The 23,647-nt window shown below is 39.2% G+C and overlaps 5 protein-coding genes across 7 annotated transcripts; all 5 read right to left on the bottom strand.

The window, feature by feature from the left end:
• Positions 1 to 42: 42 nt before the first annotated feature.
• Positions 43 to 1,796, bottom strand: LOC6528000. 2 transcript variants are annotated; one of them, XM_002089031.4, is made up of 6 exons: positions 1,290 to 1,796; positions 958 to 1,225; positions 558 to 611; positions 436 to 486; positions 289 to 342; positions 43 to 185 (listed from the first exon to the last, which is right to left on the bottom strand). In XM_002089031.4, exons 1-6 carry the CDS (start codon positions 1,737 to 1,739, stop codon positions 46 to 48), a joined length of 1,017 nt encoding a protein of 338 aa, XP_002089067.2. In that variant the 5' UTR covers positions 1,740 to 1,796; the 3' UTR covers positions 43 to 45. The 2 variants fall into 2 exon arrangements, with proteins under 2 accessions (XP_002089067.2, XP_015054484.1); XM_015198998.3 differs by lacking the exon at positions 558 to 611 and having other exon boundaries at positions 1,290 to 1,795.
• A 1,121-nt stretch (positions 1,797 to 2,917) lies between these two features.
• LOC6528001 (E3 ubiquitin-protein ligase Ufd4) lies at positions 2,918 to 13,267 on the bottom strand. The gene is made up of 8 exons (XM_015198997.3): positions 13,136 to 13,267; positions 11,986 to 12,022; positions 11,358 to 11,497; positions 9,575 to 11,294; positions 9,283 to 9,514; positions 9,004 to 9,222; positions 3,321 to 8,904; positions 2,918 to 3,257 (listed from the first exon to the last, which is right to left on the bottom strand). Exons 3-8 carry the CDS (start codon positions 11,495 to 11,497, stop codon positions 2,975 to 2,977), a joined length of 8,178 nt encoding a protein of 2,725 aa, XP_015054483.1. The 5' UTR covers positions 11,986 to 12,022; positions 13,136 to 13,267; the 3' UTR covers positions 2,918 to 2,974.
• A 383-nt stretch (positions 13,268 to 13,650) lies between these two features.
• On the bottom strand, positions 13,651 to 16,394 carry LOC6528002 (heart- and neural crest derivatives-expressed protein 2). Of its 2 annotated transcripts, XM_002089033.4 has the most exons (4): positions 16,193 to 16,390; positions 15,846 to 16,042; positions 15,463 to 15,618; positions 13,654 to 13,814 (listed from the first exon to the last, which is right to left on the bottom strand). In XM_002089033.4, exons 1-4 carry the CDS (start codon positions 16,281 to 16,283, stop codon positions 13,734 to 13,736), a joined length of 525 nt encoding a protein of 174 aa, XP_002089069.1. In that variant the 5' UTR covers positions 16,284 to 16,390; the 3' UTR covers positions 13,654 to 13,733. The 2 variants fall into 2 exon arrangements, with proteins under 2 accessions (XP_039226597.1, XP_002089069.1); XM_039370663.1 differs by lacking the exon at positions 15,463 to 15,618 and having other exon boundaries at positions 13,651 to 13,814; positions 16,193 to 16,394.
• A 451-nt stretch (positions 16,395 to 16,845) lies between these two features.
• On the bottom strand, positions 16,846 to 20,822 carry LOC6528003 (ubiquitin carboxyl-terminal hydrolase CYLD). The gene is made up of 11 exons (XM_015198996.2): positions 20,720 to 20,822; positions 20,024 to 20,200; positions 19,758 to 19,969; positions 18,735 to 18,966; positions 18,400 to 18,575; positions 18,184 to 18,338; positions 17,906 to 18,124; positions 17,611 to 17,845; positions 17,411 to 17,552; positions 17,162 to 17,358; positions 16,846 to 17,091 (listed from the first exon to the last, which is right to left on the bottom strand). The coding sequence occupies exons 2-11, from the start codon at positions 20,182 to 20,184 to the stop codon at positions 16,898 to 16,900; spliced, it is 1,923 nt and encodes a 640-aa protein (XP_015054482.1). The 5' UTR covers positions 20,185 to 20,200; positions 20,720 to 20,822; the 3' UTR covers positions 16,846 to 16,897.
• A 327-nt stretch (positions 20,823 to 21,149) lies between these two features.
• LOC6528004 lies at positions 21,150 to 22,908 on the bottom strand. Its single transcript, XM_002089035.2, has 2 exons — positions 22,897 to 22,908; positions 21,150 to 22,821 (listed from the first exon to the last, which is right to left on the bottom strand). Exons 1-2 carry the CDS (start codon positions 22,906 to 22,908, stop codon positions 21,226 to 21,228), a joined length of 1,608 nt encoding a protein of 535 aa, XP_002089071.1. The 3' UTR covers positions 21,150 to 21,225.
• Between the last annotated feature and the right edge of the window lie 739 nt (positions 22,909 to 23,647).

The following is a 23,647-nucleotide window of genomic DNA, read 5'->3' on the forward strand; positions in this document are numbered from 1 at the left end:
TGAAACTGATATTATTAAAGTTCACAAAATAAACGGAAAAACTTGTTAAGAAAAGAAGAAATTTATTGTGCGAGTTTTCGCTAGAAGTAGATTAAATAAGAACATCCATGCACAAACGCCTTTGGCGTTATAAATGTTTGCTCCGTTTTTTAAGAATTCTATCTTACTTTCGATGTTTTTGTTTACTGCAAGAAAAGTAAAATTATGAGTAAAATTATATTGCATTACGAGTATAGTATTTGAGCAATCAAATTACTGTTAAATTATCATAAAAAATATTAAACATACATAGGTCCTCTGTGTTTATGAAATCTTCTGACACGCTCTCCACGTTTACAGCATCTGAAAAGTAAAACTTGTTTATAATAACAGAAAAGCAAATACTTTATAAAAGTAAAAATGTATTTAAACATTTAGTATTAATTTTTTGTTTACCAGTTTCTGAATTAGTCAAATCTTCTACATCAGTTTTAAAGTCATCTCTTACTGAAATAAAATAATTTAAATTTAAATGAATGAAATTATTGAATTTTTGGAATACAAAACCAAATACATACTGGGGTTTGTTGGGTCAGAAAAGTATACTGCATCAGGTTCAATAAATTCCTCAACTGCAACACATTTATATATTTACCGATTAAATACATGTAATAAGGGGGCATACAAAAATTCTTTAGGGACTTATAGAAAATAACTGGTAATTATTTGATATTTGATAAATACATTAAGATTAACTTTCATCCCAAAAAGCCGCATAAATTGTAGGCCTCTAAATTCTGGCTAAAAGTGGATCTTTTATCTTTTACCAGAGAAATATTCTTATCAAAATGCAGTTTATCTTTCTCGGGAAAGCACTGGAAAGGTTCTACAAAACTATTTGTTTTTTTTTAATCCCCAAACGATAAACTACTTTTGACAACAAAATAAATATAGTTAATAAATTTTTGTTTACGCTACCTATTTCGGCGGTTTTTCTTTGACGATAAGGAAGAGATGCACTGTAGTTGTTATTTTGAATGTCCGCAATCTCTGCATTCTGTATTATTGTATATATCCAACTTAAATAGGGGTTTAATTGCGTAAACCTATTTGGGTTTCGAACTTCAAGATTAGATTCCCGTTTGTTTTTCGATGGCGGGCCATAGGAAATAATTCCAACTAAATTACTTTCATGAATAACGCCATATCCCGGATATATATTTTCTCCATCCGAATTTTTCCAAACCTGTGGTAGGAATAATATTTTTTTTTTAAGATTTCTGTAAAAATTTAAACATGTAGTTACTTACGTAAGATTCCACGCCCTCCTGCAATGGCGAATCGGTAAAATCGTAGTCAGCGACTAAAACCCATTCAATATCGTTTCGCTCAGAAAGAGGAAGTTGCGTACTGAGTTTTAGGATCGCTATATCATTCTCCAACGATGAGAAGTTAAACCCTGGATAGATGTCTATGCCACCAACAAGATATATCAACTCGCTCAGGTCTTCACCTTTAAAGGATACCGCCAACCCATCAGCTTTTAACAATTCTCTTCCATTTACGAACTCGCTAGCACTCAATAAACAAGATGCTGATGTTAAAACCAGACGGCTCTGAACGATGTTTCCATAGCAGTGGCCGTCGATTAAATCTCCTGAAGTAGTCCTTCTGCGCAAAAGGACTTGGTAGGAAGGACGAAAGTACTCATTTTGCACAAACGGGAAAAAGCACAATATAATCAGAGCTACCGAAATCATAGTATCTATGGATACGTAGGCGGGAGAACCTTGACTGTCTTCACGGTTTCCTCGTTTAAGATAGTAACCTGCCGCAGATGCACAGCACAGATATGGCTTATCTTTTTGTACAATTTGCTTAAGTACAGCGGAACCCGCGTTCCTGCGTTTGCCTGCGATAATTTAGCATAAACAGGTGTTCGAAATAACACTTTTTTATATATGAAGTGTAACTGAGGAAGTACTCAAAACATTAATCTTTTGATGATAATAACCCGCACGAGGATGTCCAAAAATTGGTATCTTATTTCGAATGTCTTTACGGTTTCACTGTTGTTCGTCTTAAAAAATGTAAGAGGGTGGTTCACTAAACACGTAAAATCTTTAAAGCGAGAAAGATTTTTAGAATAAATATATATGATAAGTATTTTAAATAATAGGAAAAAAAAAATAATCGAATAAGCCTTAGCAGACAGCAGATTTAAAAAGATTTTTTTGCCTCGTAGCTCAACAAATGGTTTTAGTTTCGTTTGTTTATTGTTTTAATGGGAGATAGGAGAACAATTAATATAAGCAGTAATATTTATTTTCGTGCTTACACAAGCTTAGACTGCAATTTGTTTGCAAACGCAGCCGACAGTGCAGTAAGCTGATTATTTATGTTTTCAAAATAACTGTCGCAAAAATGTATAAATAAGTAGCGCTTTTTTTTAATAATTAACAAGAGAAAAGAGTTGAGTGTTTCGACCTTGATTTACTCATCTTCCCTCGAGTTAAAGGTTGTTATAAATCAGCATCAACAGCCCAGGCAATCTGGCTATTTGTACTTTAATTTTTTATCATCACAATGATACTATATATAAAATAGAAACAGCTTTTGGAAGTAGAAATGTTATTTACCCACAAATATAATTATGCATATAAACGTTTTAGTCCCAAGTGATCCAATGTAACAACCAACGTTTCTAAATAACCTTTTCATTGAAAATGGCCCTTTTGCTCCATAAATATCAGAATACTTCATAAACAGGATTAAACAAAAAATACCATTTTGGTTAGTTACCATTTTACTGGCTACATTAAATGTGAAAACAATAGGCCAGACTTTAGATATAAGTAATCTAAACTTACATACATACAATGAGCTTAAACAGCGAACATATTTACATGATAGCTTCTAATGGTTTGCAACAGGGCTCTTTAAATAACAAAAGGTTCAAATTTTATTAACTTGAATATCGAGTACAATAAATCGTTTAATTTAAATGAAACCCCTTTTCCTTAGTTGCTGTTAACAAGCGCTCTTTCATGATCTCTTCAGTTGGGTAGTCGGGAAGCTTTAAGTAGTGAACGCATGTGTTCACGGATGGATAGCTTCCAACGCCAGCATCTACCTTACGGACAACTGTCAGTCGGGGATGAAGGTTGGCCAGTCCTCCTGGGGGCAGGCTACTGCAACCAGTTGTGAATTGGAGGAACGCCTTCCTTTCGTCTCCCGACATGCTTAACAAAACGTTAACAAAGCGTTGGAATCCGGGACTGAAATTAAAGAATAAGTTAATTGTAATGATTTGAAACACCTCTAGCTGTTTCTAAGCTAACCTGTCTTTGTTGTAACCAAGTTTTGGTTCAGTGTATGAAATAATGTCTTCTCGGCTCCAATGGGGGAACTGCTCGCCACAAATCATCATTCGCGCCTCTGAGGGAGTAAAAGCGGCCAACTTCTTTAGAGGAAACACTTCGTTAAACCCATCACTGAAGGCCTTCATTTGCTGAGCGATTCCGTCCTGCAGTATGAAGTTCATCAGCAGTTCGCAGTACGCTTCCAGATTATCGATGGTGACGTTCACTGACGATCCATTCGGCAGCAGTTCAGCCTGGGTGTATCCATAGATCGAGGAACTGGGCAGATACGTGAACGTAAGGGCCAAGTCCTCGAGAGATACCTCCAAGCCATTTTGGGTGTGCAGCTTAAGCTCGTTGATAAGCTCTTGTTTCTTCTCTGCGCTTATCGTCTCGTCAAACTCAATTGACTGCTTCCGCATCAAAAGATTTTGCATTTCTTGTAGGAATTGATAACGAGTTGGATCTATTTCTTTCAAGTTTTCCAATGACAGAATACCGCCGAATGCATTTGACTTGTTGGAATCAGTTCGCAGCAATTTAGTGCAAGTTTCTACTATATCAGATTCTTCTGATACGACTGAAAGGTCGCCATTTCGTCTATCCGAAATGACCTTTTGGAGATTACGTGATAACACTTTGTTGTGACAAAGCAGTTGTAGAAATGATGTTGATAATGGTATGTCCACCAAGCGCATATCCTGTAAAACCTTTGCCACAAAAACGCCGAAGAACCAGAAGTATTTAAGAACCTTCTCACAAATTTCGGTATTCTGCGGTAGCGGTGCTGGGAAAATTCCGTGCTCCCTGCGATTTACGTAATACCCAACAGGTTTTGAGTTCCCTTCCGCACTCAGCGGCGAGCTTTCAGTGTCCTCGCCCAATTCATCGTCAGACAGCCACATACAAAGGTCGGAACGCTGAATTTCTGCGGCCACCAAGGCATAGAACTCCAACGTTGGTCCCAAACCAGTTCCTTCCTCATCCAAAAACTCAACCTCCAGCACGGACTTGCGATTGCAGTGAGTCTTCATGACCTGCATTGCCCACATGAGCAGATCCTCGTTTCGCGGAACTTTAACGCGTTCGTGCTTAAGACGCCCGATGCGGAATTCGTGATCATCCCGTCGCGGACTCATGATGGGTATCCTCTGTCGTTCCACAGTGACATCTCGCTGGGACTGTAGGCATACTATGCTGCGCGAAGCTCCGAACGACGTGCAGTTAAAGTACAACTGCCTGGTCTCAAATGGAAACAGAAACGGGCAGGATTGGTTTAAGTTCTCGCACCAATTAGGCAGCGCGTTGCTAGCGAGCACCAGGGGATCCTGAATTTGCTGCTGCAGTTTGTTTGTTATTTTCTTGCTGATGAAGAGATCTTCGGACAACACAGATACACCGTGCTCCTTGACATCCGAATCGATTTCGGACTGATTGAGACCATTGATTTGAGTGAGCAGCTCAAGTACATCGTCCACGGAGCACAGGTTATTATCGGCTACGTTGAAACCGATGTGCATGGGCGAGTTGGGGGACAAAGTTGATGCACCACTCTTTGAGGACACATCGGGCGTTTGCGGAAACTCCTCTGGATCCAAGCAAGTGGTCTCCTGTGCCTCGGGTGATACCTCCCTGTACACAATAGTGTATGTGGGCTCCCATATCTTTCGGAATTTGTCCATCTTGTTCAACTGACTGCACTGAAGTAATTCCTGTACCGCCCTGAATATGGTCCAGTCGGTGTTGCTCAGGTCGATTTCCACTTCGGGTATGCCACCGATTCCAGGACCTCGCAGTTTAAGGCCCAGCAAGGGCTGCTCGATAGTCTCAGGCCCACTTTGCTGGGGTTTGGGTAGTTCGACACCAAGGGGGGATATTTCCAGATCGGAAGTTTGGTTGACGTTTGTGCGGCCCGGTCGTGGATCGAAAGCAGGTATCAACGCGGAGAACTGCCTCTTTAGAACAAACTCGTCGTCCCAGGACTTGCGCTTGGTCACACCCACTAACCTGTTCTCCATTGCCTCGTCATCCATAAAGGTAAGCAAGTTTCGGGAGACCATCACTTGCAGCAGTGTGTTTCCAACCTCTTCGTACTCATCCTCGTTCTCCTCTTCATCATTGTCCTCATCCATGTCGTCCTCATCGTCCAAATCACCCAACAACGCCGGCGCTCTGCAACTCTCCAAAAAGTCTTCCAGGGATACTTGCTCACTGTCACTCGATGTGGAGGTTAGACTCATTGTTAGGGTATGATTAATAGTGGATGCCGATTGCTGTCCCGCAGAAGTATTTGTGGGGTTCGACGGAGCTATGTTTTCGCTATTATTTGACGATAAACTTGGGTAACTCTGTGCGGTGCTGAGCAGTCCCGAGTGGAAGTTGCTTGACAACGCCAACTTAACTAAACTGGTTACCGAGTGGCCGAGGAATGATCCTGATGCGTTCTGATCGCCGTGCTCGTTCACATTCGATTCGGCATTCATAATCTGATTATCCTGTATATTGGTACCTTGGGAGGTACGACGACGCGCGATTGCGGCAAATGTCTCCAGCAAACCGGTGTGGGTAGCCACTTCGGAAGTCGAGGGGACCTCCGAAGCTGAAGTTGTTGTCAGATTAGGAACACTGATACTCATCTGGCTGGGAACCGAAACGTTTTCGGTTGCAATCTGCGGATCCTTGATGTCCACGATTGACAACACAGCATTTGGTTGCTGACCTGGTTTCAAGGTTACACTGGGCTTCTTTGAACTCTTTGTGGGGAACTCTTCAGTTGTAACTATAATTTGCTTCTGGTTGGCATTATCTGGATTTATTAAAGCCTGAGCCTTCGGGGTCTTCTTAACGCCAACTGGCACATTTGTGCAGGGCACTGGGAAAGTGTCCGTGGACAGAATGTTATTGGAGTTGTTCCGAATCATGTCCACGCCATCGCGCATTTTGTCGATCATTTCGAGGGCTTCGGTGGAAAGTTGTGTGACTGGTGGACAGCCAGCAATGTTTGAGGTTCGGAGATTCGCGAGCAGGTCCTTGGATATCTTATTCACCGAGTTATTGGCGTTCATCTTATTGTTTTCCTCGATGTTGGATATGTTTTTGATATCGTTCTCACGCGGAGATGAACTCTGTACATCCGGATGGCTTGAGCTCTGACTCGCAGTAACACTCTCAGCGGGCTTGTAAGAAGGCGTAAGGACGCTGCATATATTTTCTTTGGACAATTCAGTTAGTGATAAGTTCTCCGAAATGGTGGCTAGGTCGGAAACAATGCTCGAGTTAATTGCCGGCATAGAGTTGTTGATGGCAGACAAGTCCGAAATGTGCTCCAACTCTCGGCTCAAAGGTGACGGTCCACTTATGTTGTCCTTATGAACTTGGTTGGTGCCAGACTCCTTGTGCTTGGCTCGAGCTTCCCTGGAGGAAGAGGTGTTCATAGCAAGTTGGTTTGATATAATCTGTGTTTTGGCCGAGGCAAATACGTTCTCAGCAATCGTCTCCACAGCCTGCTTCCAGGCCAAGTTATCCGCCGAAACGGTTTGATTTGACGCGCCCTCGGTGTTTTGATTCTTTTCAGTGGCTTCGGGCAGGGATGGAGTAGAGCTCGATTTGCGAGAGGTGAGTGTATTGCCTTTCTCACTGGCTTTTGGAGCTGCGCTCGCAGTACCTATCGACTGATTTCCGTCGAAGGTGGATAGAAACTCGCAATCAGCCAACTTTAAATCGTACTTTCCTTCGGCTCCCATGCGATAGGAGTTGCGTACGCCATGGTCCCACTTCACATCGATCCAGCCGTTGTGTATTTCGCCGGTTATTGTGCCCTCGGCACATCCATCCTGTTCCTCCCAACGCCAGTCGACACCACGAATCACTCGTGCTCCGGTGGTCATGTGCTTGAGCTGTGCCCTTATTTGCCGCCTCTCGCGCCTTATTTTTGCCTCCGCTTCCTTGACACTCTTTCCGATATCATCGGCAACTCCCACGACACGCCCATAGATTTCGAAGCCACTCAAACTCAGATAATGAGTTTGGCCAGACGCATTGCGCCCATTTTGCTGGATTCTAATGTGGCGGTACCTTACGGAATCGTCAGTTGCACAGGTAATGGGCCAAGTGGCTGTGCTGCCAGGCTCCACAAGACTCTTGTCATCCACATGTGTGCTGAGGGTGGTCCAAGTTAAGCCATCTTTTGAGCCTTGAAGTAGCCAATTTCTCAAAGCCGATCTTCCATATCCGCGGGCATGGCGCAGCGTATAAGCAGTGGGAATTATATAGACCCCCAAGTCGATGGCGAACCAAGCCTTTTTGTTGTCCTTGGTGTGACAATTCAGTGAGATGCTATCGCGAGATAGAATATCCTCTAGTTTTCCATAGGGTAAAGTCTTTCCCTCCGAACTTGTCACTTGCACCAGACCATATTGCGCTGGGTTTACCCAATCGCACGTCTTTGCATTGGAGCCAATGTAGAATAACAAGCCTTCCTCGTCGAAATCAAAGGAGTGCGTAAACACGGTTCCGGTCCTATGCTCCCGAATTTTTTTTAAATAAAAGTATGTTGACCGGTCGAGGTCGTACCATTGTTTTGCCACCATTTTCAGTAGATATTTGGAAAGTTGTCCAATCGTTGCCAATGGTTCCATTTTAAGAGTTCGTCCCGATCGATCGAACAATGTGCTTTCGCATTCTGCACGCTCCAAACGGAAGCGAAGTCTTTTCTGCAAAATTTGCAAACTATATCCAGTGCACGGAGTATCGTACAAGTACACTGGCAGCTTCTCTGTGCTTTCCAAAACCGACACAAGCTTTTGAATTAAAATACTTGCAGTACTTTTAGTTCTTGGTTTGTTCGTTGCAGACTCAACGTTGTCCTCCAGTATACATTTCTTGAATACGGAAACTCGTTGTTTTTGCATTTTGTTTCGCTTGCAGCGAGGTGAATTAGTTTCCCAATGATTGACCGACAATACGGCTACCAAAGCTTGTACCAATCCCGACGAATGCATTTCATAGGCGCTTACAACGCCGTCTTCATGTATTAGTTGAGATAGCTTCATTAGGGCGTCCGAAAGTGTGGTCTCCCAGTTTCCATTTGGTGCCATGTGCTGCTCCTCAAAGGATAGCTCAATTTGCTTCACTATATCCGTAAGTATGGCTACGGCGCCCCGAGGAATAGTTTGCGCAGACTTGAAGTACTTGTTATAAATTTCCCGCGATAGGTTTCGAACCTGGAACTTTTGACCTTCCGTCTTTGACTTGTTGCGCTTCTTTTTAGCCGTTGACCAACCGGATGCGAAATCGGGACCCAGGACAGTTTCTGCCGAGAAGGTATGCTTCGTTCCTCGATTGCTTTCAAAAATAAAACCAGGCAAATCATCCTGCAGCACGGTAACTTGGTGGCCTTCGGTGTTGTGTATTTGAAGTTGGTTTGTTTTCTGTGACTGCAGAACCCAGTTTCCAACAACTAAGCGAAGCGCACTCGCAGTGGGCAAAATTGGCTGTGATACAACTCCTGCAATCACGCAGGATCGAGCACGCATTAGTTTCTCAAGAAACTCGCCACGATTTTCTGAAAAGAAGAGACAAATCAATAAATGCTCTTACACCGTTTCTTATAACGTTAATAATTTTTTCATTTATTTAGCAATGTGAGGTATTCTTAGCTTACCAGAACTATCATTTCCGTTCTCGGGGCTTCCACTGGAGTACATCGTTGCCAGTTTGCCGTCTATTATGAAGCGGAACCATCCGTTTGAGCCATTGGAAAGCTCAAGGGCCACTGAGTCCGACCAGACGTACAAACAATCCCGGCCTCGGCAAATGCTCCACTCACGCCAGTGATAGGGTTTCCCTTGCAATATCTCCTTTGCGTCCTCCATAGGATCATCTAAATGGGGTTGTCTGATCGATGAGAAAAGGTTTCAAATCAAATGTATGGATTTTATACCTGAAGTTGACCTAGGAGTGACAGCCATACTGGTCGAAGATCTTTGCGTTGGGGCTGGTTCCTCTGAGCTCCCTGGTAATTGCACATAAAGTTCCTCCGCATCATTGTCCATCAGGGCTTGTACCTTTGCAAACACTCCTAGCCTTGCAAAATGGTCGAGGAATTCCTCTTGTGTTTTACACATAATTTCCTCAATAATGTTTAAAACTATTAAATGACCTTCATCGTCATCCTGAAATAACATTAAAATTGGAATTAGTTTTGAGTGATGATGATTGCAAGTTGTTTATACCTCGTTATCTAGGACACTGGCGACCACCTCAATGAGTAGGTTCCCACCATTTTGCTCCGATGTCGACGCCGCATCTTCGCTAAAACTGGTTTCACTGAGACTTTGAAGCACCGTTGGGTACGCGTACTGTACAATCTTTTTAATCAGGGCCAAACTGGCCCGCCGGACGCTGCCCAGCATCGAGCCCAAGAAGGTTCTACAGAATATGGGCAGAAGCACCTTTAGGTAAATGGGCGCCATTTCCGGATCACCCCGGGGCTCCATAAGTGTGTACTTTTTCCCATCTTTGTTGAGTAGCGAATGATCTGGAGACATCCACTCCCCGGGCGATTGCAAAATTGCGGCCACCTCCCGATGGCCGTCGTCCAATCTTTCGCGCGCCTTATCCAATGGTGTTTTGCCATCTTCATCTCGCAAATCCGGATAGGCTCCGAATTTCAGCAGGATTTTCGCAATGGCCGGGCGACCAAAACAAGCGGCATAGTGTAGGGACGAACTTCGTTGACCCTTGTTGACATCGGCTCCTTTCTCACACAAATATTCTACCATTTCCAAAGTGCCGAAGGCCGAAGCCCAGTTAAGAAGTGTTTGGCCCACATCGTCCATACAATTGACGTCAATACCGCCGGATTCGATGGCCTCGCGAAGGGCTTCCGAGTCCTTCGATCGTATGCAATCAATGAGCTGGCGATGTGTACGATCGGTGTTTGTATTATTACGTCTTGGTCGAGGCGCCAATTGTCCCTGATTCGGGTTGTTACTTCCTCGGTTTAACGCTTGGCGTCCCTCGAACAATAATAACAGCAAGAGATCCGCGAATCGCATGCAGTCCAGCACGCAACGCTCATCGCCCTGCAGAGCTCTTTCGAGGGCATCGGCCAACTGGGATCGCAATATGTCATGGGTAATCGAAGGAGATCCGCGACAAAGTGTGGACAACAAGGAAATCGTAGTTGATATCGACTGCGGCGATGCGGCGGCATCAGATGACTTAACCTTTGTGCTGTTGGATATGGTTGCAGTTCCCGCCACGTTTTCATTAATGGCATCCGAGTTTGTGGTTGCAACGGGCTGGCTAGAGCTGGTCGGTTGGGTGCCAGCCGCTGATAGCGAAGAGTGGTTGTTTCCTCCGACACTTTTCAGGCGCTTCAACAACTCGGTTGTCAGGCCGTACTCTGCCAATGGGGCTGGGTCCACCCACTTTCGTGTGAATCGATCCGCTACAGAGGCAAAGCACTTAAGGGCTCCATCGGATACCATTGAGTCTTCGTGCTGCAGCAGAGTGCTCAGGCTCTCGACGCAGTTCTGAATGCAGGGGGTGTTGGGCTCCACCTTGGTGCAGAGCCTGGATACCACGGACATGGCCGAGTGTAAGGTGTCCTTGTGAACCTGCGAGCCGCAGTCCCGAATGAAGGACAGGACGCAGTTGAGGCCGCCGCCCTCGAAGACGGCGCCCGCCTCTCGGGTGCAAATCAGCTCGAGCACCTTGATACATTGCTCGGCAAGATCGCGAGATGTGCGCGATGATAGATCGGCAACCACTAAATGATTGCATATGGCTTTGATGGCGCCATCAATTGAAACGATACGCCTGGTGCACTCAGCCGAAACATCCAGGTAATAGGTGATGGCTCGCGCAGTGACCTCGAGTACATTTTCAGGTGCAAGTTCGTCCAGGAATATCTTACACAGCGCCGGTAAAAATGTTCGAGGAGGGCAACTGATGTTGGGGATAAGTAGATTAGTGATCAAATGTAAAATATTCTATTAGTGTCAGTAGTACCTTTCGAAGCAACGATCTACATTATCGGACATCAGGAGCAGCATACACAGCTGCTCCAGTGCGATCAGTTGCATATCCCGCTCATCTCCTTGTCCCATGGACAACCATTCCAGCAGCGTCTCGGGGTCGACATCGCCCATCTGTAAGGAGAACAACAAAATTTTGAATATTGACTTTAAAGCTGTGACTATTATACATGTAATGTATTGACAGCTGGGATACAAATCAACAAACAAGCCGTGTAACCCTTAAATGGATTTCTTATGTCCAACTAAAAAGAAAGTTACTGTATATATAGACTTAGAATACAGATATGCGACGCTTCTAAACTTAAAACTAATACATACTATAATGTATTCCCGACAGTTCTTACGAATTTGGATGATCTGAACTAAATCTCTACGTACGAATTGAATCTAAATGCATTTAATTTTATTTTACCTTTGGTTGTTTGTTTTTTACTTAGCCAATAACTCAGTACAACACGTAATTACTTACTTTTGTAATCAATAAGAAAACGTCATTCTTCTTGGAGATGACATTTCCTTTTTTGAATTTTTTAGAGTGGCTTGCCCTTCTGCCTAACTTAACTCAATATGTTTAATATTTAAATGTTCTTTTAACTTACCGCAAATCGAAATTTGATTTATGCTTCTATACCAAAACTGAAAAAGACAAGAATTACATGTACATTAAAATTAATATTTTAATGACTCACAATGTTCATATATGTATATAAATGCTTTAATAAAGCCCATATTGGATTTAGTTTCTAGATTAAAATAATTGTGAAATCATTATCCAGATAAGAAGACAACTTGGCGTTGCTAGGCATTTTTCAATTGGCAAACATAGATACATTAGCCATGAAAAATTAACAAAAACATAATTATATTACTATTTCAATAAATCAACAAAATTTTAACCAGCCAATTTTTTCTTATGGGAATGTACATATACATATGAGTATGTACATATTTCATCATTCTTATAGAGATTTATTGGCAATATGCGATTAGCCAATTGGATAACAAATCATTCCTTTTTGAGCAACCCGAATTGCCAACTGCATAGCACACATGGAGCACAAAGAGATCGTTGGAGGGAAATTGCGTTGTGCCATTTTAACTCACTAAAATTTCACCGATGACTCGAAGTTCGTCAATTATGTTATAATATATGTATGTACATATATATGTACATTGTACATACACGAATTGTTTTTATACAAGATAACGGCAAGTGCTAGAAAACTGTTTTGAAAATCAACAAAATAAACATATGTACATCGATATGTACCGATATACACGTACCCATACATGTGCATGTATGTAATCACTTTTTTAATTTCACTTGATACTTTTTCTTGCAAATGATAAAAACGAAGGATGTCCCGTTTTACGTTTTAGCAATTCACAAAAGGTAATTAAATTTGAATGTTGCCAAAGAATTGCAAAAATTGTATGAATGATGACACTACATTCTTTTTCTTCCTTAACGAACTACCAGTTGTGTATGTATAATTTAAAGACCTTTCTTTTCTAAAATCCCAACAATGGAGTTACATAAAAACGCAGTTGTAATAACCATTGTCTTTGACAAGCTATGTACACAGGTCACAATACATATGTGCACCAACACGAAAACATGTGCACGTAATGTAATTGTCCATTATTTATTAACATTAGTGTCGTGTCTCTGCACGCACACATACATCTATATGCAGATGAAAAATACACAAATCTTTAGAAAAGCGTTGGTGAATCGAATTGGTTTACCTTGTTTGCATTATATTGAATATTTTGCTAGTGCTTGCAATATTTTTTAAGGCTGCTTATTAATAATTACTCAATACACAACACTATTTTTATTCACACAAATATCCAGCAGCGCAGCTCGAAAATTGATTATAGAGATGACATGTGGACGATACTTTAGCAATCTATCGATTTCCGATTACATTCGTAGTCATGAAATAGGGGCATTCGCACTTGCTAATAAAGCGTTTCTGGTAATGTAAATGTTTTTAAACTTTTGCCTACAATCGTTTAAGCTTTTGTTAAAGTAGAGACAATGGGTATTCTACAAATATGGTTTATAGTCTCTATATAACTAGCAAATCCGACGTGAAAGTAATTATTATTTTTATGAATCTCAGATCTCCGATCAGCGAATGTTTTATCAAATAATTTGCAGCTAAATTAGCTTACAACTTCTTTTCACGTTAAAATTAGGAATTCTACTTTATAAAATGGTTTCCTAAAGATAAATGAAAAGGCTTAGTTCTGTTTGATCATTTTTATTATTTTCTTTTTTTAAATAGATTATTAATATTTACATAAATATAATGAAATATCATTTAAGTAAGTTACGGGCTTAGTTATGTTCTGGAATAAGCTCCGAAGCCCAAACATCTTGTGGCCAACCCGTACGGCCCTTGGTCGACAATGGAACATTCTGAAATGGAAATTGGAATTACTTAACGGATTTAATAGATCGTTTGGACATGAATTTACAGGTTTTCAGCTTAATCATAAGTTTTCCTAACATACTCATTAATGTACATATGTTCAATATCTAATGTAAGTTGAACTAGATCGAATTTGCGTACTTGACTATTGGAAACTCAATTTGTGGATTTCAAAGCATTGCATATGACTAACTCATTTTGTTTATACAGGTCATAGTTTTCTTTTTTTGTATACAACTTGTACCCACAAATAGACAATTAAGAAGTAAACAAAAATATAACACGTGCACGGAAGCACTATGGAAGCACTTTACTATTTTATTTAGAAATGTAGCTCAGTTCTAATTGTTTGTGAGTCCCAGATAAAGACAACATCCACATACACTTTTACCGAAAAATCATTTGGTAAATTTATTGGTATATTTAACAACTACCTATGGGGATATATGTTCCTTCACTTCTCTCCTCTTACTTCTTTTATCGATATAAGTAGAAAAAGCTACCATGCTGAAAAAAAGTAACAAATTGTACTTGCTACCTTACAAAAGTTACAGGTTCAATAATTTTGAATTACGAAAAGAATACTTCAAAACGAATATTTCCAAAATAAGCCTTTATACAAGGCACTTAATTAATCAAACCCCTAATGGATTAAATGTTTTTGAAGCACCACTTAGACACTTGTTTCTGGCATTCAGATCTAAAGCCAGATTGCCCTATTAAATAAATGTTCCCAGCCATTATTTCACCCCCATTTTGTGAACGAGGCGGTTGGTTAGCATGGATTCTCAATTACGGCTGCAGGCGTCTGTGGTTTATCACTTCCGAAATTGCACAATAAAGTACAACTTACAACTGGTCACTGGACCTATATATATTTCGAAAGTCGATTTTTGAAGCTAAACATGGCACCCCACTTTCATTTGGAAAATATCTACAATCAATAGAGTTTTTATCTCCGGATTGTAAGGGGAAATAGCATTAGGCTTACGTATAGTTCTTATTTCTTTGAGGGCAAAACGTAAAATGCTCTTTTATAAAGTCAAGTGCTTTTGTTCCTTATAATAAACAAACAATTGAGATATCTACCCTAGTGCACAAAAAAGGGGGAGAAAATATCTTGTGTTCCAGAAAAAATACAAATTCCGAGCACAGATCTCAACGAAATAAAACAAAAAAAAATAAATAGAAGACTGGAATTATAACTATATATAAAAAAACAAATAATACGCCCCTTAAAGCGGAATCATTGTGTTTATCTATAACTCTGTATGGCATGTTTTTGGATTACATATCAATAACTTTTGGAATCTCAACGCTTTTTAATGCTACCCACTTATTACTTACACTTACAATAAATTACTAAGTAATTTAATCAATTTTTTGTTTTCCTTTAATATATGAAAAGCGCCAAGAATGAAGAGTATAAATTATCCGAATAGTTGTTCCAAAGACATTAGAATATTTATAATGTCTTTGGTTGTTCCGTCGGATTAACATAACTGAAGATATGCAAAACTTTAAACCGCTATCAGTCAAATTGAATGATTCTCGTGATTTGTTTGTAAATTAAAGGAAAAAGTAAATTGTAAAATAATAACTAGTTTTGTGGCACAAATGTTGTGATTCTCTTACTTGAATCTCTGATTTTAAGCAGTGCTTCTTTTCGCTACAAATCTTACGGCTGACCGGCTTAAGTTCGGCTCGAAATCCGCCTTTTGGATCCTGATCTCCATCAAGAACATTAACTAAGTAGTTTATGTACAATATGGCCAGCTTCAATGTTTTAATCTGTTAAATAAACCAAGCAAACAGTCACAAATGTTCTTCAAATTGTGCAAATAATTGATTATGTTTTTATGAAATAGGATAGAATTTCTACTTTCCGCTGCACCTTAATTATAACACAAAAATCTTAAACAAATGAAAATATGTAAACAAATTTAAGACAGAGAAATATTGAAAACTTCTATATCCACATTTTTAACTTAAGATTGTATCTCCGTCGGTGCAATTACCTTTGATAATTTTGTATCTGTAGGAACATTGGGAATCTTTTCACGCAGATAGGAAAACGCATTGTTTATGCTTTGGGTTCGCCTTCTCTCCTTCTTGTTAGCTGTATTACGTTTCTTAACAATGCGAGTATTTGAAGCTGGCACATATCCTAGGTGATTTGTGTTATATATCTGCTGCTGCACTTGACTTTCCGAGTCTGAAACAATTGGCAAATATATTCATTACTTTCAGTTTCAATGCACACAAAAAACGTGAAATAATGGTCGCTTTTGTACTATAACTAAAGGTAGTATCACAAATCACTATTTCAACTTTAACTAGTAAGAAGAATGGTTTAAATATTTACGTTTCATGTCAAACATGGTTGATGTATTATAGATTGAGTTATAAAACATGGTTGAATATTCGCACGGCAAGGCTACAGAATTTGTAAACATTTTCTAATTGAACTTATTTAAATCCAAAGTAAATTCTCGGCTTAAGATCGACATTTTCGCGATAGTACGGCACGTAAAACTCGTCTTTGCTGTCTGGGAAGTAACTGAAAAACTTTTCACTTGTTCAGTGAATGTGCGCCGAATGCACAGCATCTGGATATCCTCCCTCAAAATCCACCAATCGCAATCGCCGCCGTTTTGTAACATCTCCGTCGACCAATGGTGTTCAATCTCTTCAAGATGTGTATGTACCCCTGTGTATACACACTTCCATATATATCCGGGATATGACCTGCCTTTCATGGTCTAGTGATCCGCATTTCTGTTGATTTTTTATTTCATTTATCAGTCCGGTTTCAAAAGCCTCCCCGAACACTCCTCCTCACCAAAAGAACTTCATATTTCTAAGAACCTTTTTGTAAAATAAATGAAAGTATACGCGAACTGTGCAGCTTAGTTAATAAGTAACTGTTTTTTTTTTTTAGCTGTTTAGGAAAATTTCCCCAGTATTAACATTTGTTAAATATCAGAGCAATAACCATTAATAATTACATTTCCCATGTGATTTTTACAAAAATTTTATTGCGTTCATTTTATTTATTGATAAATTTGCTCTAATGGTACATCATAATATCTGTGCTTTGGTACAGACACATATAGGCATCGCAAAAAATACGCTTAGCGTGTTCAGGTAATACTTTATCGTTCGTTGAAGTTTCATTTATAGATCGTGCGCCCTCTTCCGAGAGCCACTGTGTTAATTCTGGAACACACGTAATTTCAGGTATATTGTATCCATTCTGTTCGCCTGGAAAAATATTTGCGCAAGTATTAGAATCTAGAAAGGTGAATTAGTGAATTTCTAAAGTTTAGCTTGCCTTTTCTATCAGCCATTGAATCGAAGAAACACCATGGAGCATCAGGTCCGGATCCAGACTTGACGAACGCCACGTAATGAGACGTTTCTATGCAGACGACAGCAAATAACTCCATGTACAATCGCGGCACAACCATGTGCTCGGCCATGATTTTAAATTCCTTTGGACTATAAATCTTTTTCGACACATGATTTGTTCTGAAAAATACGATCTTAGAAGGTTTTTTTCGTTTGATAAGAGTTTACACACCTTTTGATGTGACTGTGAAATGTTTTCAGACATTTAGGACAAAAAGCGGTGCATTCCAGCCCTGATCCAGCCTGCAAGCTACCAAAACAATCCCGGCACTCGTATTCAGCTAGTTTGCCACAAAGTGAGCACTGTCGAGGAGCTACAAATTTAATATCATTAAGACTTGAAATGCAAATTGTTAATCTGCGAGTACCTACAATTTTCAATTATATCTGTGACATCAAGAACCTGCGATGGCAAGATTCTTGGATACATCTTGTAGTTCTTTCCGAAACGAGGCATTTGAATAATAAAACAAGAAGGAACTTCCTTTAGTTTTATATCCGATGAGTGGAAACTTTGCTCAAACAGTTGTTGCACACTCGGTAATGTTAATTTCTCATCCTTTTCCACAAAAAGTTGGTAAAAATATGAATCTTGTCCCGAGCTTAGCTAAAAAATATGCAAATTTTTATATTATAAATGTCATTGCAGTATGAGTACAACAAGCACCTTTAAAAACGGTTCAACTCGCATAATTTGTGAGAGCAAACTATTTAGGAACTCTTCAGGATCTTTCTCTTCGCAGGTGAGACCGCTGACCGAACTTAGCTGGTCTAGGAGCTCGCGCAGCTTCATTACACGATCAGATCGAACGAAAACATTTTTCCGCAATGGATTGACGATTTCATCGCGCAAAACCTTCTGAACTTCACTGTAATTCCGAATATCCTGTCGAAAATAAAACAATTTGTAATTGGAAGGCCATTCAAACAAATTGACTATCTTACTTGTGGGCCTGGACGTCTGTACAGAATTGAATCAAAAACACTGGTGAAAGTGAACATGGAAAATAGAGTTGCATCAAGGTAGCAGGAATTATGGTGTCCTTGTATTCCTTTGAACTTTCCGCATATGCTTGCAAGCTCATCGGAGTTGTGTATTTCTTGAAAATAAATAGCTTCATAAAGTCCTTTCCTTTATTTATATATTTTTTATTATCTTACCTAATGGTGGTATCGAGCCATAAATAGCAGGGCAGTCAGCGACGCCAAATTTCTTTGCATGATTACTGGAAACTCTGTTTGCAGCAATGGTATTATCTACATCAGCAAATCGCCGGTCAGCGGTGCATCTGTTGGCTGGTACAAAAATAGCTCGACCATCGTGGCAAGTAAATAAGCTAAAAAAAATACAGAACACAAAAGCTAGTATTTAGTAGAGAATATGGAATTTTGAATAATGGGAAAATAAAGTTAGCTTACTTAAACAAACTTTAGTGACTACAACACCTTAGTATAAGTACCTATGTATAAATTTAATGTTTAAAAGTACCACATACCGTACGCCATTGTGCCGCCCATCCGATGCCACAACATTTTTCAAGTTGGATTCGTCTTCTACCTCGATTCCAACGAGTACGTTTTTTTGGGGGCCAGGAGGTATACCTATCCATCTTATAACGCCATATAAATCTTCACATACTCCGGGATTCGTGACTTCTACAAGGGAACCAATCGCTAGCTCAGTTCCAGGTATTTCAATCAGAGGTTGGTAATCAGCGATTGTAAAACCTAAGACAAAAACATAAACGAAAAAATTCTTTCCGATTGTTTAAAACTCGAAAGTAAAAAAGCGTAACGGTTTCATAATAGATCATACCTAGTTCTTCGGGCAATGAACTTGGTGAATAAAATTCTAGAACTGTTAGTGGAATATTATTGTGGATATCCGAGTCAGAAGATAATTTTTGTTGGTATATATTCATTTTAGAAGCCGCAATTCAATTCACAATTCAATTTCTTTATTAATATTTATGTTTTTCAGCAATTGAGAACTTTGGGAAAGTGCAGAACCAATAAAACTCCTCAACAAACTGCATATATTAACTCAGAGAACTAGCGTTTAACGTGAACGTAAATAGAATATATGTGTTCTTATGTATTTGACCGGCGATCTATAAATAAATACACAGTTTCATTGCGTGGTGTTTTGCAAGGAAGCAACGTGAATACAAGTCTTACAAAAACTGTAACGTGTCGATAATTACATTGTTAACAACAGTGAACGCTATATTCGAATAGAGCGACTATTACATACCCGTTACTTAGCTAAAGGTAGTGAGAGACAATTGGAAAAATGCAAGCAGTAGAGCGAGTGCTGTAGCAGGCAGAAATTGAATGTCTTAGCAAGCAGTAAAGCGACTGCTTGAAGATTGCACTAACTAGAACTAGTTTTTATGGTTCTCGAGATATAAACATTTATACGGACGCACAGACGGGATTAATGGGCTTGTGATCTTTATTCAATTTTTGATTATTATATTTTTGGTAATAGCTTTAACAAAAAGTAAAAATAAACTTACGTAAAGGTTCCTCTGCTTCTATTTTTGTTAATATGGGAGACGTTGGTTTTAAAATGAAGTCTTCAGAATTGCTAGGATCCGTTTTACTTTTGTTGTTTAAAATCATTGCAGCTGGTCCCGCTCGTTTTGGCCAATTTGTGCCCAAAATGTCTGCCAAGTCCACATCCTCGAGATGGGGATTTTCTACGGCACTATGGTTTGTTTCGCTGTTTCTAAAAATCGAAAAGCATAAGCTTTAAATGAATTTAAGCAGTTTTACTACTTACTTTAAAATTCCATTTTTTCGGTTAGGAATCTTTTTGGGGTAAACATGGGTCTTGTGCTCGCTCTCGTTGGATAGTTCATAGTTTTCCAGGGAATCCCCGAATCTATTTGTTATGGTCAACTTTTTTTCTTTTTCTCCTTCATAATCGGATTTGGAATTCATTATTTCCAACTAAAGGCTGCAACAACGTATTTATTAGTAATGAAATAAAAATGTATAAAAAATAAATTGGTCATAAATGGTATTTTTAAGAAAGAATTTATATATTTGACAAGAGAGTACTATATAGCCGAGTCAAAACTGTTAAAACGAAAGCATAAACGATTATTGATGTAACGGATTTTGGATGTAACTGTTTTCGCTTGCAGTTTGTTACATACATATGTACGTAAGTATGTAAGAGACACCAGGTTGCTGTAACATTAGTTTAATAAGCATTCCATTGTTTTTACACTTATCGCAGTATTGCATTCGTATTTCTTTGCCAAGGACTGAACAAATCAAGTAAAATGAAATACATTCATAACAATCACAATTTCTTAGCAAGTTTTCACTATTTGATAAAAACAATGACACACAACAATCGTCACTGCATTGGTTTAGTAATGTTGCTGTCGACTTATATACCAAATGACCAACTCATTTTTTAGCAAAACCCTTTTTGTATTTCAAAACAAAACACATGAATTGGACCAACAAATAAAAAGGTGTTTATATCCTTTATTTAGGTTTAGTATTTATAAAATTTGTGTCTTTTAGAATGCGATTGGAATAAATTCTTGTTATCGTTATCGATTTTACCGCAATTGACATTTATTGGGGGTATTCCTTTAAAAAAAAGTATACACAATAGGAATCAATTTTCAAATAACTATTTATTACCACTTTTTTTTTTTTTTGGGTATGTAAAAAAATAGTACGATTAGTTACATGTCGCTTATTATATCAAACATTCATAAAGTTTTAACAAAGTTTTGACTTATGTATAAGAAATAGTTTTAAATATATTCTAATATTTATTTTTTTTTTTATGGAAGGGTAAAAAAGTGTTCAAGCCTGCTCTGGCCGTCAATAATTGACAAAATAAGTCGTAATTTTGTAGAAGTTCTTTGTTTTATTGTTGGGGAACATTTTTATTAAAGTCTGGCAAGTATATGATGATTTTTGAATAGGATTACTTAGGCTACACTTTTGATTAGATTATCACTTTTGAGCACCTTCTGATGAAGGGGATTGAACTGGTAGTTCCACATGTATAGGACTTTGGAAGGCCATTGGTTGGAGTTGTACAAACTGAAATGGTATGGAGAATGGCATACCGCGATAGGCATTAGCCGACTCCTGTGGACTTAGATCTACGTTGGAGCTATTGACAAAGTCTGGAGCGGAGTTGGCGGCCTCCAAATCCTTTCCCGTGATATTGAAAGGAGTAGGGGGACCGACGAGCTTTAAGGAAACCCCATCTCGTCCAGGAGAAGTCGATTCAATACTAGTTTTGGGTACGTATTCCTGGTTATACTGCGATTCAAAACTACTTTTCGTTACGTAATCGTGCTTAAACTGAGGATCAATACTACTTTTCGTCACGTAATCGTGTTTAAACTGAGGATCAATACTACTTTTCGTGACGTATTCGTGCTTAAACTGCTGATCGGGAGTACTCTTCGGTGCGTAATCTTGCTTAAACTGCGTGGGCACTGAACTTTGATAGTCCTCTATCCTCGGAGGATGGTCCAATTCCCTTGATTTGTATATCCTGTTAAAGTAGTTGGAGGATGGTAGGCTGGAAGGTTCGTGTTCTCTGGGCGGTGGATGATCCATTTCAATGTTGAGTTTGAACTCCTCACCGCGTGGATAGCTTTCGTAGAGTGAAGATGACTCGTATTTATATGGCTCGCTGGAGCGAATGTAAATGGGAACCTTTCGTTCCACCTCGACCTTATAGGGCACTGGTACCTTCTTTTCGAGGTGAACTGGCACCTTTATTTCGACTGGATACGGAACAGTTCGGAGCACAGGATATGGTTTTGGGACGTGGACGATTTTTTCAATGATTTTTTCGACCACATATGGTTTAGGAACTTGGACGGGCTTCGGAATGTGTATCACCTTTTCCACTATCTTTTCGATGGGGACGTGCACTATTTTCTCAACCGTAACATTCACAAGCTTGGGCACATGTACGATCTTCTCGACAATTTTCTCAATGGGCACATGGACAACCTTTTCCACAGGATACGGTTGTGGCACCGTTTTGATCAGCTCCTTTATGTGGTTGTGATGATGGTGGTGATGGTGGTGCTTGATTTTCACCTTCATCCGCTTCGCATCCTTCTTGCTCGACTGCTCAACATGTTCGTGCAGGATCGCTTGTGTTCCGACTTGCTCGGATGCCTGGTACTGTCCGTCATCTTCATCTATATGCTCGTGTATCTCCTCAAACGTATGATAATGCCTACTTTCCGTACTGTCATCCGCATAATGCGGACTCACATTTTTTCTTCGAGCACCCGATGGCTTATATTTGATTTTATGCCTGGTTAATTTATCGCCTTGCTTTTGAAAGTTTTTCACACCACGTTTCAAAGTCACGTTGCGTTCGGTCTCCCTATTGTAATGTTGTACATTCAGCTTTTCCGGCCTTCTTCCGGTGCTGTGAATAGATGGTTTTCCGTATTCAGGATAGCTCCACTCAGCACTTTCGGCACTACTGGTTTTATTCACAGCATAGGAATCACTGTGTGCTGCACTTGCAAGAATTATCAGTGGTATTAGTAGGTATCCAGGAATCAAAGTTAACTGAAACAGAAAGGATGCGTGTAATTAACGTATAACAAAACGACTTTAATGAACTACATTTGCAATTTAACTTACCATTGGGTTCATTTTTGAAAAATATAAAGCCCGCTTAGTTTTGATGTGCTTTAATCAACGCCTTCAACAGAAATGATTTGCGCCAATCCAAGAAAGTATTTATATGAGCACGAAAAATAATTAAAATGTGCGAAAGGAAATTTCTTAGCTTGAAGTTTGTACACTCTATATTTTTTTGTAATTAAGACAAAAGTTATAAAAAGAAACTCCAAGGACAAATTTTAAATTTATTGTTTATCTAAAATTTATGTATATTTTTATTTATTTTAAATTTGTTAGAACTTTTTAGGTTTGAAATTCTTTTATATATATTAGTTTCAAATACAAGACTCTCTAAAGTGTTCATTATAAATGTATTTTATTATTAATTAATAGTTTATGCCTAGTTTGTTTACTGAAACAACGTCAAAAGTAAACTAACTTACTTAAAGAGAATAAAACTACACAAGTTTACTTATATTTTTTACGATTGAAAGCGCGCGGTCGCGTGATGCAAGTTGTGTGTGTGTTTGAAAAAGTGTACAAGTGCAATATCTTTATAAATGTTTGAAATTTCTCTAGGTGAATTTTTCGAACAAGCTCGTAAATGTAATAATAAAAGTGCATTGAGCTCAACTTTACGGAAATGCTATGGATTGTGTAATTTCCTGCAGTATCCGCTGCAGTTTTCAAGAGTGCAAAAACTGCATTTTCCGGATACCCGATACCCATTTATGATTAAAGAACAGGGTTAATTAACGCAACCTTTCCC

The sequence above is a fragment of the Drosophila yakuba genome, chromosome 2L, assembly GCF_016746365.2.
Source record: "Drosophila yakuba strain Tai18E2 chromosome 2L, Prin_Dyak_Tai18E2_2.1, whole genome shotgun sequence".
NCBI classification, from domain to species: Eukaryota; Metazoa; Arthropoda; class Insecta; order Diptera; family Drosophilidae; genus Drosophila; species Drosophila yakuba.